Below are 18541 nucleotides of genomic sequence, written 5' to 3' on the forward strand. Positions count from 1 at the left end.
CTGCACCCCGGTGTTTGTGCTCCGCCAGAGTTGAGGGCCTAGCCTTCACGTGATCGTTCACGTCTCACACCACACACGCTCACCTTGGATCCAAGGTAGATGACAGCCTGTCGTACAGACCACTTTTGATGGTTCTGACTTGTAGGTGACTTGTGATACTTCGCACAGCCTTCACGTGATTGTAGCACTAGAGCGTATTTATTTACACCCAGCTTGTCTTACAGACCACTTTAGGTGGTTCCGACTCATGTGCAGGCATATTGTTGATGAGATAGATATATATATATATATATATATATATTGTTGAGCTCTAGATTCCGCCGTATAGGTCACGTTAGATGACTCCGGCTGATTTAGCATTTTTATTGTGATTTAGCACCTAGATTACATGTTTTATACTGAGACATTTGGCATGGCATAATATTGATGCATTTTGCTTTTGAGCCTAATTTGATATATGTTTATATATTCTATTTTTTGGGAAAAATTTACAGGTTTTACAGCGAGGGGTTAGAACTTTTGAGAAATGAAATGATTTTGAAAAGCTTTGTTTTTGCCCACTCACACTTTCTGTTTTGTGCCCCTCAGGTTCTAGGTAGGAATTCTCGTTGCTGGCTTGCGAAGTCTTCAAGGCAGTTTTGACAGACTACCAATGTAGGATTATCTTTGAGTGTTATTTAATTAGTACTTAGTTGGCAGGATTGAAATTAGGCTACTTATGCTCTAGTTGTGTATTCCATACTTAATTTCGCGCTAGTACTTTGGTAGTTGGTTTTTATCTTCTCATATTTCCCTATATCTTTATTGCTTACGCATTGTGCACATGGCTACGTCACCCTCACGTGATGGCCAGCACACCTTGATTTCGATCGGGGTGTGTCAGTTTGGTATCAAAGCATAGGTTTGCAGTCATGTATATTTTGTGAATTTCCTAATTATTTTGATGTCTTCTGTCAAAACTATGCCACCTCGTAAAGAGCCACGTCGTTCTGCTAAGCCTAGTTTCCCTAATATTGCTCAGTTAGGGGAAGTTATAGCTAATGCTATTCAGTCTTCGCTTCGCCCTCCCCAGAGGTCGTGGTGGACGACAGCAGACCCAGGGGCATATCCACAACATCATGCTGCAAGATGCTTAGAATAATCCTAACTTGATCATACGTATATTAAATATCCTTGGTTATTTTGCTAAAGTATTGATTGATTGTGGTGCTACACATTCAGTTATTTCTCATAAATTTGCTCAAGTGATGAAACCTCATCCTACACCTCTAGGGTATGATTTAGAGTTTGCAATGCCTAGAGGAGAGAGATGTTATGTTGATTGTATATATCTAGGATGTCCAGTGATGGTAGAGGATGTAGTTATGCTAGCTAATCTCATCCCGTTAGATATTGTTAATTTTGGTCACATATTGGTTACATTATAATCGTGCCAATATAGATTGTTACGGGTAAACAGTTACTTTCCATCATCCTGGATTACCTGAGGTTACTTTTGTGGACGAGTAAAGTGGGGTAAGGCATGGCGTTATTTCCGCTATGAGAGCAAAAATGTTGTTATCGAAAGGTTGCCAAGGATATTTAGCTCATATGGTGTTGAATGATGTTGCTCCTAGTAGTGTGGATGATGTAAAAGTAGTCAAGCATTTTCCTGATGTATTCCTTGATGATTTACCTAGATTGCCGCCAGACCGAGATGCGGAGTTCACTATTGATTTGCTTCCAGGTACATATCCTATATCTTTGACTCCTTATCGAATAACTCCTGCTGAGTTGAGGGAATTGAAAATTCAGTTGCAGGAATTAGTTGATAAAGGTTTTATTCGGCCTAGTACTTCACCCTGGGGAGCTCCAGTGTTATTTGTGAGGAAGAAAGACGGGACTTTGAGGCCATGCATTGATTACAGGCAATTGAATCAGGTAACAATTAAAAATCGCTGTTCATTACGGCATATAGATGATTTGTTTGATCAGCTTTGAGGTGCCTGTGTGTTTTCTAAGATTGATTTAAGGTCTGGTTATTACCAGTTGAAGATCAGTAGTGAGGATGTCCCTAAGACAACTTTCAGGACTTGCTATGGTTTTTATGAGTTTTTGGTGATGCCATTTGGAATAATTAATGCACCAGCAGCTTTTATGGACTAGATGAATCGAGTGTTCTAGCCATATCTAGACAGGTTTGTCATTGTTTTTATTGATGACATTCTAGTATATTCTAAGTCTAAATCAGAACATGTTCGACATCTTACTTTGGTGCTGAAAATATTGAGGGAACATCGATTGTATGCTAGCAAATGCCAATTTTGGTTGAACCAAGTGGCATTTTTGGGACACGTTATATCTGCTTAAGGTATTCAGGTGGATCCTCAAAAGGTAGCAGTGGTGGAGAATTGGGAGCGACCTCGAACCGTCACTGAGGTATGGAGTTTTCTTGGCTTAGAAGGATATTACAGACGGTGTTTTAATGACTTTTCAGTCATTGCTATGCCACTGATGAGGTTGACTGGAAAAGAGGTTAAATTTGAATGGGATGATAATTGTGAGCAGAGTTTTTGGCAGTTGAAGTATTATCTCACTCATGCACCTGTTGTAGCACTCCCAGATGATAATGGTAATTTTGAGGTCTACAGTGATGCTTCCTTGAATGGTCTAGGTTGTGTATTGATACAGCATGGTAGGGTGATTGTTTATGCTTCACGTTAATTAAAGCCTTATGAGATGAACTACCCCACTCATGATCTGGAATTAGCAGCCATCATCTTTGCTTTGAAGATTTGGAAACATTATCTTTATGGTTACAAATGTAAGATTTTTACGGATCACAAAAGTCTCCAGTATCTTTTTACTCAGAGGGATCTTAATCTTCGACAGCGAAGGTGGATTAAGTTGCTAAGTGATTATGACTGCACGATTGAGTATCACCCTGGTCGTGCAAATGTGGTGGCTGATACACTTAGTAGGAAGACTCCAGTTAGACTTAATACCACTTATACTTTCGAAGTTCCTCTTCTTGTTGATTTGAGGTCCACTGGAGTGAAGTTAGGGGTAGACGCAAGAGAATAAGCTTTACTTGCTAGTTTCCAAGTTAGACCAATATTAATCGATCGAGTGCTAGAAGCTCAGATAAATGATGAAGAGACCCAGGAAATAATCCAAGCAAGGAATCGGGGGAAGAAGAAAGACTTCAGGATTCGAGAGTCTGATGGCATGTTTATAGGGAGAATATATGTGCCAAATAATATAGAATTAAAGAAAGAAATTTTGGATGAAGCGCATATTTCGACATATGCAATGCAAATAATATAAAATGTATCATACCGTTCGGCCATTTTATTATTGGCCGGGTATGAAGAGAAAGATTGTTGAGTATATGAGTAGGTGTGCCATTTGTTAGTAAGTTAAAGTTGAAAGGAAGAAGTCGTTTGGGTTAATGCAGCCCCTTCCCGTTCCACAGTGGAAATGGGAAGATATTACTATGGATTTTGTGTACAAGCTTCCTCCTACACAGAATGGTTATGATGGAATTTGGGTGATAGTTAATCGGTTTTCCAAATCAGCGCATTTTATTCATGTGAGGGAGAAGCATTCTCTAAACCGATTAGCTGAATTATTCATATCGAAGATTGTAAAGTACCATGGAGTTCCAATTAGTATTGTCTCGGATCGTGATCCTAGATTTACTTCTAAGTTCTGGGTAGCATTCTAAGAGGCTCTTGGTTCAAGATTATTTTGTAGTACAACATATCATCCTCAGACAGATGGACAATCAGAGAGGGCAATTCAGACGTTTGAGGATATGCTAAGATCTTCAGTGTTACAGTTTGGTGACACTTGGCATCAGAGGTTGGATTTAAAGAAATTTTCCTACAACAACAACTATCATTTGAGTTTTGGTATGGCACCATTTGAGGCACTTTATGGCAAATCTTATCGTACACCTTTATGTTGGTCAGAGGTTGGTGAAAGAGTTTTAGTGGGCCCTGAGATAGTAGAGGAGACTACTCAAAATATTCAAGTAATTAAGTCTAACCTAAAAGCGGCCCAGGATCGACAGAAGAGCTTAACAGATAGACATGCCACTGATAAGGTGTATAAAGTTGGTGATTGGGTATTTTTAAAGTTGTCACCGTGGAGAGGTGTGGTACGGTTTGGAAAGAAGGGCAAGCTAAGTCCTAGGTACATCGGACTATATCGGATCACCGAACGAGTCGATGAAGTTGCTTACAGGCTTTTGTTGCCTCCAGAGTTGTCTAAAATGCATGATGTGTTCCATATTTCCATGCTTCGTCATTATATTTCAGATCCATCGCATGTGATTACCCCTCAACCTCTAGAAATTAATCTGGATTTGACTTATGATGAGGAGCCAGTGACTATTCTGGATTGGAAAGCTAAGAATCTGAGAAATAAGATAGTGCGTTTGGTGAAAATTTTGTGGAGAAATCACTTAGTGGAAGAGGCTACTTGGGAGACGAATGACCAGATGAGAGATTTGTATCCACGGCTATTTTTTGATTATTAGTGGTTGTGTTTTACTGTATGAAATTTCGGGACAAATTTTTCATAAGGTGGGTAGATTGTGACAGCCCGTTCCAAAATATTTTATCGCAGGTGTGAAAAGGCGAAATTGCCCTTGGACGTTTTGTGTGGTTGTTTGGTTTTGTTTGTTGTGATTGGATGCCCAAATTTGGACCACACACTCACACTATCTCTTTCACTTCCGTTGACTCTCTCTCTTCCCTCTCGGATTTTTCTGCCTTTCCGTGTAACCTGTACGGACAACCCTAAAAAACCTTTCAAACATCATGGATCGAGGTTTTTGATGCCATATTCGTATTCCTCGTAACCATACGATCTCATCTATAACAATTTTAGGATGTGAAGCTATCGGAAAACCCGAGTACCATAGCCTCCGATTTGAGGTACTGTTCATGCACACGTAAATGTGAAGTTTTTGGAAGATTCTAAGATTATAGGAAGCTTTAGAACACTTTCACGAAGCTCGGAGAAGAAAAAACGAGGTGTTTTGGATGTCGGGAAGTTACGTTTGGCTGGATTATCAAGGGTTCTCCAGCGAGATTTCGTGGATTTCAGGGCTTGAAATTGGTAAGATTTTGTTCTTCTCGTTGTAAGCTTTAATTTGAGACAAATTTCATGGATTTTGGTTGGGAAATGAAGAAGATATTAAGGTTTGAAGTTTTTCCAGTTTACAGCGACAACGACGGTCCCCGGCGAACCAAGGTTGAAGACGACAGAATATTCTGTCAAGGTTAACGAAATATTCTAACGGCGTTATGTTAGTTTTAATGGAATATGCTAATTTTTAACGGAATATTCTTAAAGGCATTAACTTTTTCGTTAGGCGTGCCAGGCACGTGGCCGCGCGTGGGGGTGCGTGGCTGTTCAAAAAAAATTTCTAAAAATATGGGGTTGTTCGTGAGGTTGAGTAGATCACGTTGGTATATTCAAACACCCCATTTGAGCATTGTATGAGAAGTTATTACCTAATTTTATTTTTGTGTATTAAATTGACATTTATATAGTTGTTTCACATATAGGTGAGACCTATTCTGAGGACGAACGTATTCAATCGAGGCTCGGTGGCTACGCTCCTCCGACATATCAGTGAGTGGGCTTTTGGTTTCAGTATATATATATATATAGACACACACACTTGATTTTCCCCAGAAAATCATTTTAAATGAAAGTATGTTTTGAAGTACCATGCCAAGTATTTGTATATTTTATACATGCATTAGTAGTTGCATATATTTATGGTTGACGCTGTGGATGCTTCGGTAAGTACCAGGTGAGTTATCAAATGTGTATGTAAATTGAGGATTATGTGAGATGTTTAGAGAGCTCATTAACCTGTACCCCGGTGTTAGTGCTCTGCCAGAGTTGAGGGCCTAGCCTTTACATGATTGTTCACCTCTTGCACCGCACACGCTCACCTTGGATCCAAGGTAGGTGCCAGCCTGTTGTACAGACCACTTTAGGTGGTTCCGACTTGTAGGTGACTTGCGATACTTTGCTCACCTTGGATCCAAGGCAGTTGTCTTGCAGACCACTTTAGGTGGTTTCGACTCATGTGCATGCATATTGTTGATGAGATATATATATATATATATATATATATATATATATATATATATATATATATATTGTTGAGCTCTAGATTCCGCCGCACAGGTCACGTTAGATGACTCAGGCTGATTTAGAATTTTTTTTGTGATTTAGCACCTAGATTACATGTTTTATACTGAGACATTTGGCATGGCATAATATTGATGCATTCTATTTTCGAGCCTAATTTGATATATGTTTATATATTCTATTTTCTAGGAAAATTTTATAGCGAAGGCTTAGAACTTTTGAGAAATGAAATGATTTTAAAAAGCTTTGTTTTTGCCCACTCACACTTTCTGTTTTGCGCCCCTCCAGGTTCTAGGTAGGAATTCTCGTTGCTGGCTTATGAGGGTTTCAAGGCAGTTCTGACAGATTACCAATGTAGGATTATCTTTGAGGGCGTGGCCAGGGCCCAAAGCGGACAATATCATGCTACGGTGGAGTCGAGCCCGGGATGTGGTGCATACTGACACACTCTGACCCGGAATGTCCACAAGGACTCCGAATCAAGCTGTGATGGCCAACACTTGGAAGGTGACGAAGCCATAAAGTGTGATGATGTAGAAAAATATGAATAAATTTGAACCTAAGAGTGCCTAATTACCAGAGTGCGCTAATAAGCGGGAATGAATCCACTTCACACGTGACGTAGAGAATTTAGGTTCCAACGATCAACCAAAGACATACAATTACCAAGATTGAACTTAAGGTATCAAATTTAGCCTAAGAATGGCATCGACACCCCGACCCGGAATGTCCACAAGGACTTCGAATAGAGCTGTGCTGGCCGACACCCAAAAGGTGACGAAGCCATAAAGTGTGAGGATGTGGAAAAATATGAATAAATTTGAACCTAAGAGTGCCTAATTATTTAGTCTCATTTATTGTATGGCTGCGTCTAACGTCTCGTTAAACTGCCTACGTACCCTAAACAACGATCAAGCCATTCGTAGTTCATAATAGTACTTCAAAGCATTCACAGTAATCATAAGCAATAATCAATTTATGCACATTTGTGGAATTATCAATCATATATATATATATATATATATATATATATATATATGATTCCAGGTGTCAACCAGCACGCCTCAATTCGGGGTCCTAGTGGACATCCCGTGTCGGGGTGTGTCAAAAGGTCTTTCGCAGGCGGATAATAGTGTGATTAAATTACATTAAATTAGTTATCTACACTAAGGGGCGGGGGGGATGGGCTTAGCCTCACAATGGGTTAGCAATAATGTAATTCAATCAGTTGTTTATTAAATATTATTTTCTGTATTTGTAAACACATTCAAAACATCTTAAGAGGCGTGTAATGCCGATTATAAAAATGATCCTTCGCACACGGATAATAATGTGATTAAATTAGTTATCAAATGATTTTTTTTTTCTTTAACAAACGATATTATCTACACTAAGGGGAAGGGGGTGGGCTTAGCCACATAATGGGCTTACAATAATGTGATTTAATCAATTGTTTACTAAATATTATTTTCTCTATTCTTAATGTAAATTCTATAGAGACCGATTTTATTATGTGAATTCGGCTGCTTTAATTGGTTTATGTGGAGTTTCTTCTTGCATGTTCTAAGATTATTCACTTACTTCAAAGATTTGACTTTTCTTTTGTTAATTTACGCATATAAATACATTTAAAATGTGTGAGTCGAGCGTAGCACGCTTGATTCAAAAAATTCCTTTGTCATTTTAATTAGTTTTTTTGTGTCGTTTTTTTTTTGGTGTTTTTTTATTTTTTATTTTTTTTAATTAGTACCTCACAATACGATAGCAATAATGTGATTCAATTTCTCTATTTTAAAACACGTTCAAAACATCTTAAGAGGTATGTAATGCCGGTTATAAAAAAGGTCTTTCGTAGGCGGATAATAATGTGATTAAATTAATTGTCAAATTATTGTTTTTTTCTTTTTTTAACAAACGATATTATCTACACTTAGGGGGAGGGGGTGGGCTTAACCTCACAATGGGCTAGCAATTATGTGATTCTATCAATTGTTTATTAAATATTATTTTCTCTATTTTTAAACACGTTTAATACATCTTAAGAAGTGTGTAATGCTGGTTATAAAAGGTCTTTCGCATGCATAATGTGATTAAATTAGTTATCAAATGATTTTTTTTTTTTAACAAACGATATTATCTTCACTAAGGGGGAGGGGAGGTAGGCTTAGCCTCACAATGGGCTAGCGATAATGTGATTCAATCAATTGTTTATTAAATATTATTTTCTCTATTCTTAATGTAAATTCTATAGAGACCGATTTTATTATGTTAATTAAGCTATTTTAATTGGTTTATGAGGGGTTTCTTCTAGCATGCTCTAAGATTATTCATTTACTTCAAATATTTGACTTTCCTTTTGTCAATTTACAGATATAAATACATTTAAAACGTGTACGTCGTGCGTAGGACGCCGAGATTCAATTTACACATATGAAAGCACACGCGTGCATGAAGGCTAGTTTATTTTATTGCAATCAAAGTAAACTTACTTTCTACACAATAACTTCTTATTAACAAACGAAAACCCACAGGCTTGTACATCTATTATTCTTGCATTTTGCACCACTGACTCATTGACTGATTTGGGTGGCAACATAAACTGTACTATTTGGTAGTAAAACTACAGTTTTTCAAGATATGAAACAGTATTGTCCTATGTCCTAGTTACAGCTGATGGAAAAACAGAAAATGGTAACTTTTTGTTGGCAATTCACATGACGAATGTATCGAATTTTATCCTTGGCATCTTTCTCTGTAGCAATTGGGTAAAATAAAGCTGAGGAATAGGCTTATAATAGCCTTGGACATTACCTTGTAAACCTAACTGGACCGACCTTGAATTCCAACTCACATATTCACCCGAGTTTCTCCTTAACTATAAGATGAGAAATAACTAAATTTAACATTCATGTCGTGTTTTCTGTGTTCGTATCGTTTTCGTGTCATACTCGATATTTTAATAGGTCATGTCATGTAAGACTCGTTAAAATAAATGGGTATATGACCTGACCAGAAGTTGACTTGTTAATATTAATGCTAGGGAAACCAAAATTTTAAACCAAATTTGTAAACCAACTGATATGGTTGTTGATGATTAGATCATTACTTCAGCATTGATTAACATGCTTATTTCTTATTAGTGACATCATTTGATTTGCAAATTTGGTTTCAAATTTGGTTTCCCTAGAATTACCTGATGATTGGATCATTACTTCAGCGTTGATTAACGTGCTTATTTCCTATTAGTGACACATGATTTGGTTTGCATTTTTTGTTTAAAATTTTGGTTTCCCAAGCATTACCCATATGGATAATGCTAGGGAGACCAATTTTTTTAAACCAAATTTGCAAACCAAATGATATGGTTGTTGATGATTAGATCATTATACTTCAGCGTTGTTTAACGTGCTTATTTCTTATTAGTGACACATCATTTGGTTTGCAAATTTGGTTTAAAATTTTAGTTTCCTTGGCATTACCCTTTCAATATCCCAAATGGATGCAACTTGGTAGTTAAATCCAAAGTCAACTCCCTAAACCAAAATCATTTAATTTAGGGTAAATTACACAGAACTACCTCAACTATTGGGTCATTAACAGTTTCATACCTCGTCTTTAAAAAGTTTCAATGTCATACCGTATCTTCGAATTTGTTGCAATGTCATACCTTCCATCAATTGTCTGTCAATTCTTTGTTAAATGCTGACATAGCTTGTGACGTGGCATATTTTCTATTAAAAAACTAATAAAATATTATTAAAAACTAAAAAAAAAGTCATTTAATATTTTTTTAAATATTAAAAGAATAATTAATTAAAGAAAAGTTATTTAAAAAAAAAAAAAAGGCATCCCATTTTCGTCTTCTTCCCCCCCGCCCCTCGGCAACCCAGAAAGAAAGAAAGAAAGAAGAAGAAGAAGAAGAACAAAATAAAAAAAAAATAAATAAATAAAATAAAAAAATAAAAAAAAACCCCATCTTCATCTTCCCAAGCCCCCCTTCCCTGCAACCCACCCTATTCTTCTCCCTCCCGCCTTCCCCTTCCCTCCTCCACACCCACCCTTGCACCCACCCTCTTCCCTCCTCTACACACCCCACTCCTTAAATCCACACTCATTCCCCCCATTTTATCCGTGCCCAATTTCTCCACATGTGCAATCGGCGGAAGAGGGGATTTGAGTTGCAGGGAAAGGGGGGGGGGGTTGGAGAAGATGAAGATGGTTTTTTTTATTTTTTTTATTTTTTTATTTTTTTATTTTTAATTTATTTAATTTTTGGGTTGCAGGTAGTGGGTGCGGAGGAGGAGGGAAGGGGAAGACGGCAGGACGAAGAAAGGGGTGGGTTGCAAGGAAGAGGGGGACGGGGAAGATGAAGATAGGTTTTTTTATTTTATTTTATTTTTTTATTGTTTCCTCTTCTTCTTATTCTTTCTTTCTGGGTTGCAGGGGGGTGGGGTGGGGGGAGAAGGGGGAAGACGAACATGGGGTGGTTTATTATTATTTTTTTTAAATAACTTTTCTTTAATTAATTATTATTTTAATATTTAAAAAATATTAGGATCCTCAGGTTCCTATCAGAATGCGGAATGATAAATAACTAGACCTGACATTCGTGCTGTGTATTATGTGTTCTAATCGTCTTCAGTCATACTTGATATTTTAACAATTCGTGTTGTGTAAGACCCATTAAAATAAACGGTTATATGACCCAACCAGAAATTGACTTGTTAATATTAATAGGTAATATGACCAGACTCGTTACCTGTTAAAGAAATTATATTTTAAGCCAATAAATAATCAAATGAAAAATATAATACTAAATAGTATACACATACCACATTATCACATAAATATTACTTCATACATAAAAACACATTTGTCTTTCAAGTATCACATAAATATTAATTAACGTAGAAGTGTGAAAAATATTGAAAAAAGTTATATAAACGCTCGTACTAAATAACAAGCTTTACAACTTTCGTGAAAGGGCTCAACTTTGAAATTCACCATTATAATTACATAAATTATAGATCAAAATTTAACTATTGATTGTCATTTACATTTATGCTCCATTCTTCTCACCAAATTTTTCTTTTTAGATGGTGCAGAAACGTGAATGGTTTGGGTCGTTGATATTACATTCAGAATTTACCGTTAGTGAAAACATTGCTTGGAGTTTATAAAATCTCTAGAAACTATGTAACATGAACTCATATTTCAATTAACCATAAATATCAAAACATGATATCAACAATTCGAACCATTCATTTTTTATAAATGTGCTAAAAGATCATGTTTAAAAAAATTTGAAAAACAAAGTTCATTGAGAAGAATAAAGCGTAAACGACAATTGACAGTTAAGTCTAAATCTAAGATTTATGAATTATGGTCTCAGATTTTGGGGTTGACCACTTCACAAAAGTTGTAAACCATGTCATTACGAGTAATTGTATATATTTTTTTATTTTTTACATTTTTCACATTTCTACAATGATTATTATGAATTTTATTAGTTTTGCACTCAAATAAAAAACACTATTCATGAGGTTTGGAAGGTTTTAAATCTAAAAGACAATGTAACCATTGTCTACGTGTGGAGGATGCTATCCCAAGCGTCTATATATTCTTTCACTTTTTAGCACTTGTACATTAATTATTATGACTTTTTTAATGTGTTTGGTATTTTTAGATTATTTTTATATTTTTATTTTTTAATGTGCTTTACAATATTTTAATTTCACTTTTAAAAGGATAAAATATTTTATGAGTATGAGTGTATGAGAGAGAGTAAAAAAAAAAATTGGGTAAAAGATCAAGTAAATAATAAGAAAATCTCACAATAAAAAATAAAAAAAAACTTAAATTTTTTTAAACTTATATAGAATAATAATACCATAATACATATTTAATATACAATATATACATTACGGTTGTTGTATTTTATAGTAAGTTTTTTTTTTGTAGTTTAACTTTAAAATCATCAAAATAATTTTTTTCCTAGCAATCGAAACAAGTTACCCGAGTGTAAACCCGTTAAGGATCCGTTTTTAACGGGTAACCCAATTAGTTATCATGTTGATCCGAAACCCATTATTTTCGTATCATATTAAAGAATTGTGTAAGAAACTGTCAAGTTTTATAATAAACTGTCAAGAATTGTCAAGAAACTGTCAAGAATTGTGTCAAAATATACAAGAGATTCCATCATACACAATGTTGACTAGGATATTAGAAGAAAAAAAACTTTGCTAATAGGTGAGGCCCATTCGATCTTCAAATCCTTGAAATCTGCTGGTTTTCTTCTGCTATATCTCTTAGCTAGTTATCTGCAGTATACGTGCACGCCATACATTTCTTAATTTTTTTCGCTATATTACTACTAGCTAGCTACTAGCGTATTTTTCCTGCTATCAACTTACTTGCACGTTTCTACTTTTTGTTTTCGCCAGATATAGTTGCACAAGTATTTTGTTGTCTTCAAACTAACACATCTCTGGGTTTTGTGCTTTCACGACTCTCCATACTTGCTCCTACATCTTTCTTACTACACAATTAAGCATGCACATGCAATCTTCTTTTCTTAGCGGCTGACACACTTGCAATACCACATTATTCTTGAATTGAGTTTCATTAATTACTGGTTTAAGTGGTTGAACAAAAGAGAAAGTTTGATTTGGACATACTACGTCACCATGGCCATCAATTGTTAACTGGTTCTTTATCCCTGACATTGACAAATTAACAAATGAGTTTTTTTTATTATCATCCTGCATATTATTGGTTACACTCTATATAAAAATTAATTATTCAAACTTATTTAGCCTAAGATGTATTTAAACCATATTATTATAGTTGATTCATTGTGTGGCTTAGTTCAATTCCTCATTCCTTAGTGTAAATACTATCGTTGTATTAAAACCAAATGACTTGTATATCTCAATATAAAATGATAACTTAAGCCCCACAAAACTTACTAAAATAAGATTATATTTATAAACGCAACCCAAATTATGTTCAAATGTATCTTATTTTTCTTCAAGCTCTACTTCTTGTTACATGGTTGTCTAGTCAATGCTGACCCAATGGAAAAATTCAATGACCAGATCTGCATTTTTAAAGCCAACCGATTCGACACCTTCAACCCAAATAAATCATGGCAACCGACATCTTTGATTGAATCATGTCTACCCAACAACATTTAGGTGACGTTGGCGACTTGGCATGCATAGTTCATACATCAGTCATAAAACCCCTAATTAACAGAAACCCCCAAATTGAACACTAGATGCGAACCTAGATTTGCAGAAAAATCTAAGAATTATTTAGGCTAATGATATGAAAATTGAATAGAAATGGGAGGAAATTTTCGTTTCACTTGTGCTGAGATGTTTCATATTCATGTTTGTGATTATTCATCCGTATTCGTTTGATGTTTGATTAGTGTTCATGGATTTACTTAATACTCGTATTGACTAGTTCTTTAGAACTAGTTTTTATTATAGTACATGACAATGACTAATTGACAAATTCATGTGTTTTATTAGTAATGGTGTATATGCATTTACTTAATACACAAATTATTTAACAGTCATATGTAATTAAATATGATATATTCTTTTTATTTTGGTTGCATACTGAACTGTTAGATGTTAAATATATTAAATAAATGTCACTTAGTATTACGGTCTAATATTATTTCTTTTCACTTGTAAGTGAAAGATCTGTATAAATATGTGTACAGTAATTAGTCCCATGTTGTTGTCTCTCTATTTCCAAAGAAAACAAAAGGTTGAAACGAAGAGGTGGAAATATAGTGAGGGACCAGATGTATATATAACAAGTTAGCACCAAATCTTTTGTTGTTTTGGTTGTATTCTTTTTGTTTATTTTCCGAGTATAGTTTGACTTTAACAAAAAATATAAGAGTTGTCTTTTTGGTTTTTCCTCAGGTTCTAAATTCACACATACAGCGTGTGTGTGTGTGTGTGTATGTGTGTGCGCGCAGTACTTAGTCCCATATTGTTCTCTCTATTTCCAAAGAAAACAAAAAAGGTTGAAACGAAGAGGTGGAAATATGATGAGGGACCAGATTTATATATAACAAGTTAGCACCAAATCTTTTGTCGTTTTGGTTGTATTCTTTTTCTTTATTTTCCGAGTATCGTTTGACTTTAACAAAAAATATAAGAGTTGTCTTTTTGGTTTTTCCTCAGGTTCTAAAAGACATGTGCGCGCGCGCGTGCGTGTACAGTAATTGGTGCCATATTTTTGTCTCTCTATTTCCAAAGAAAACAAAAGGTTGAAACTTAGAGGTGGAAATATGGTGAGGGACCAGATGTATGTATAACAAGTTAGCACCAAATCTTTTGTCGTTTTGGTTGTATTCTTTTTGTTTATTTTCCGAGTATAGTTTGACTTTAACATAAAAATATAAGAGTTGTCTTTTTGGTTTTTCCTCAAGTTCTAAAAGAAGTTAAGGGACAGTTGGGAAGCGGATTGGAGTCTAGCGCTTAGGCAGTTAGGAGGTGTCTAGGTGGGCACCTAGGAAAAATAGGCGAATTTAAGTAAATCTATTATATTTCGTATAAATAAGTGTCTATTTATACTTAATATATATATATATATATATATATATATAATTTCATTATAAACTACAAAATAGAGTGACATATATATTATGAAGCATTGGAACATAATGAAAACATGGGGAACATGCAGATAATGTGTGCTCATTTAAGTATTCAATTGGCTCTTACAATTTCTTGAAGAAAAAAAAAACAAAATGCAAAATGAAAGTTATCTATTTTCTGTCTAAGTGAGTCGCAACCTAGGCAAGTCTAGGTGGGCGCCTCAGTAGGTCTAGGCGCCCTTTCTTAATTTTTAAACGCTTAACCAATAATCGGGGCGGTGGCCAGCCACCTAGCGTAGCGTTTAGGTGGGAATTTTTAGAACAGTGGTTTTTCCCACCATAAGAGTTGTCTTTTCAGTTGAAAGTTACTTTTTTAAAACAATCGGTATTCGAAGGAGATTTAAATTCGGGAACTTTTTCAATATTGAAAAAATAAGTAATAGACTAAAAAATAAATCATATTCACACCATAGGACTTGTCTTTTAAGTTGAAAGGTGCTTTTCTTAAAACAATCGGTATTCGAAGAAGATTTAAATTCGGGAACTTTTTCAATATTGAAAAAATAAGTAATAGATCATTTGCTTGCGCCACAAATAAATCGAACTTCTTTATCATAAGATTGTGACATAAAGGGGTTTAAGGGAACTTTCATGAAAAGTGCTGGGGTTAAGTTCATTTTAATAAAAAACTATGCTATAACTTTATTTAATTAAAAAGACTTAAACTTTAATGAAAAAACGTTAAATTTTAATAAAAAGGACAAAAGAACTTAAATTTTAATGAAAAAGACATAATTTTGATATTAAAAAAAATTAAAAACAATCTAACGCCCATACCCACGCGTCCTCACACAAACTGTTTATGAAACTTTCTACACCATTTATGAAACTTAATGATACTACAATGTTTTTGAAACTTACGACACTGTTTATGAAATTTACGACACTATTTAAGAAACTTACTACACTGTTTCTGAATTTTATTACACTGTTTATGAAACATACAAGATTGTTTATGAATAATAGTAATACATTCTTTTCTATCCTCTTCTTGAATTTTCTTGGCACATTCTCACCTTCTAAACACATTTTCTCCTTTTAATTTTCTTCGATACACATCAAATTTTCTCTGTATCTCTTCAATTTCTTAACTTTCTACACCAATTACTTAATTTTCTTCTATTGTCCGCCCATCTACGGCTTCCTCTTCTCCTCCACCAAATGCAAATGTTGTGCCCTACAAACACAACAGTTTTAATAAAAAAAAAAGTTGGGCACAATGGAGTGAGGTACAAGGAGTGCCTCAAGAACCATGCAGTAGCCATAGGAGGGACTGCTATGGATGGTTGTGGTGAATTCATGCCCAATGGAGAAGAGGGCACCATCGAAGCCCTCAAGGGCCTTAACTGCTCTACCTGCAACTACCACAGAAACTTCCACAGAAAAGAAGTTAAAGGTGAGCAGCAGCAGCATCATCTTTCCTCTTGGGATCATAATTTCCATCATACCATCAATACGGCGGTTGGAGTTGGGAGTATGAAATTCTTATTAAATCATGGAGGAGGAGGAGTACATCACAAGAGTTTCCTAGCACTACCCCAATACCCCCACCAACACCAGATGATAATGTCTAACTACAACATGAGGATGCGAATAATGAGGTCCATCCCTTTAGATCAATCTGATAAGCAGAAAGATCATCATCGTTGTCATCACAGGGGTGGATCACGTATTGACACGTGTATGGAAATCGCAGGCTTTGTTGATCTTCAACTTCATTTGCTTGAATCAATAGGACTTTGAGGTCTGTTTGGATGTTCAGAAATTGGAGATTGAAATAGAGTTGAATTCTAAGAGATTTGAAGAGAGATGGACCTTTGATTGGCAAAAATCTACCAACTGACGGTTTGAAAAAATCCTTCCTCACATTGTTCTTCTCTGTAAGTGGTGGATCCCGTATTGACAAAGGTGCAACGCTTGCATGCGCTTTTGTTAGGTTTTTTTTTTTTTTTTTTCCTTTTCTTTCTCTTGTCCTTATCATTAAATAAAGTTAGTGGGTGGTTTTTTTTATTAAAACTCAAAGTTTTGAAACCCTTTTCATTAGTTTTCCTGGGATTTAATCTATAGTTAAGTTTTTTCCTATGCCTTGTCAACAAGGACTTTGTATTTTTTTTGTGTTTATGCCAAGAGACAATCCTAAACTATTCGGATCTTAGTTTGCTACTGCAAAGTAAATTGAAAGACAAAAAGGAATGCAAGTAATGATAGAAAGGAAAGATAGGGAAGTAAAGGATGGTTTGATGTTCATCAAATGCTAATTAACAAGAAAGTAAATTGCATATAAGGTTAATAATTTGAAAAGAAAAGACAAATACAAGCATCCAGGCAAAGTTTAAACCTATTCAGGCAAAATTGGCCACCAGTCAGACAAATTGTTACAAGCAAGGATTTTTTTAGAAAGGAAGTTAATACGTAAAATCGATTCTACAAGTGATATAGCAGAGCTATAAAGAAAATGAGTGTCTGAACAAGAAAAAGAATTTGTAAAAAGTAGGTTTGCAAAGCTTTGAAGTCTTTTTTTGTTGGGTGGGTATCATTTTCTTCCTTCTTTATGTTGCCTTCTATAGAACAGCCCTTTCCTCTCAGTTCATTCCTTATGATCCAATAAGTTGCTAATTTAACTGCTGTCAGAGGATGAGATTTCATCTCGCAGGTCGCTTTTGTCCCTCTGAAACTACAAATTTTCCACCAAATAGCAATTGTCCTTTGTGAAAATAAAAAAATCAACTGAATTACCTTCTTTTCATGTGAAAGAGGGTATCTTTGTTGTCCACATTGCTACGTCATAAAGTACTTTTGAAAACCTGGACCACACACTATTCACCTGTAACATAATTAAATACCCACTAAGTCATTAGTTAAAGTTTGGTGGGTTGGGCCTAGAACGTGCCTAACAAATGTTTTTAGTCCAAACAACTTGGCTTTAAAGGTGCAAGACAGTTCATCCATTGCCTCAAATCTTCTGATTTATTCACATCTGTGTATTGAATTTGTTTTATTTTTTCAGTAAATTAAAATCAATATTTGATACTCTTTTTTTGTTATTTTTTTAATCTCTTTCCTTGATAAAATTTTGGTTATACTTATATTAAAAAAATAATTATATTTAGCATTAGTATACTATCATATGATTTTGGAATGATAACCGAATTTGGTCGTAAATATCAAATTCTTAATATTCGTCAAAATTATTATTACGGATGCGTAAGATTTAAGAAAACAAACTCAATTAATTTATTTATTTTATTGCAATCAAAGTAAACTTACTTTCCACACAATAACTTCTTAATAACAAACCATTTAAGGGAACAGTTAACTTTCTGTCTATATATATCCAAAGGAAGGTGATCACATTAAGAAAACAGTTAAGTTTCTATCTCTATATATAGAAAGGAAGTTCACTTGTACATTCGCCCATTGAAAGCATGGTTGCGTTTCTATGTACAGCTCTCTCTCTCTCTCTCTCTCTCTCTCTCTCTCTCTCTCAAAAAGTGATGATATAAATAGGATAATGCTATCCACACATCCATTTTTGCTTATTACACACCATTTTTAATTTTCGACTGTCAGATCAAATAAATTGAAGAAGATCATTGACTAAAAATTAACAAGGTATGTAGGAGGTAAAAATGAGTGTGCGAGTAATACTTCCTATGAAGATACATTGTGACTTATAAATTGCATGCATGCAACAGGTGC

The 18541-nt window shown here is 34.9% G+C and overlaps 1 protein-coding gene across 1 annotated transcript; it reads left to right on the top strand.

Annotated features, from left to right (window-relative positions):
- Nucleotides 1–961: 961 nt before the first annotated feature.
- On the top strand, nucleotides 962–4522 carry LOC137709055 (uncharacterized). The gene is made up of 4 exons (XM_088688484.1): nucleotides 962–1102; nucleotides 2029–2097; nucleotides 2359–2679; nucleotides 3755–4522. The coding sequence occupies exons 1-4, from the start codon at nucleotides 962–964 to the stop codon at nucleotides 4520–4522; spliced, it is 1299 nt and encodes a 432-aa protein (XP_088544610.1).
- The last annotated feature ends 14019 nt before the right edge of the window (nucleotides 4523–18541 follow it).

This window comes from Pyrus communis, chromosome 17 (assembly GCF_041283825.1).
Source record: "Pyrus communis isolate YQ-2024b chromosome 17, ASM4128382v1, whole genome shotgun sequence".
NCBI lineage: Eukaryota > Viridiplantae > Streptophyta > Magnoliopsida > Rosales > Rosaceae > Pyrus > Pyrus communis.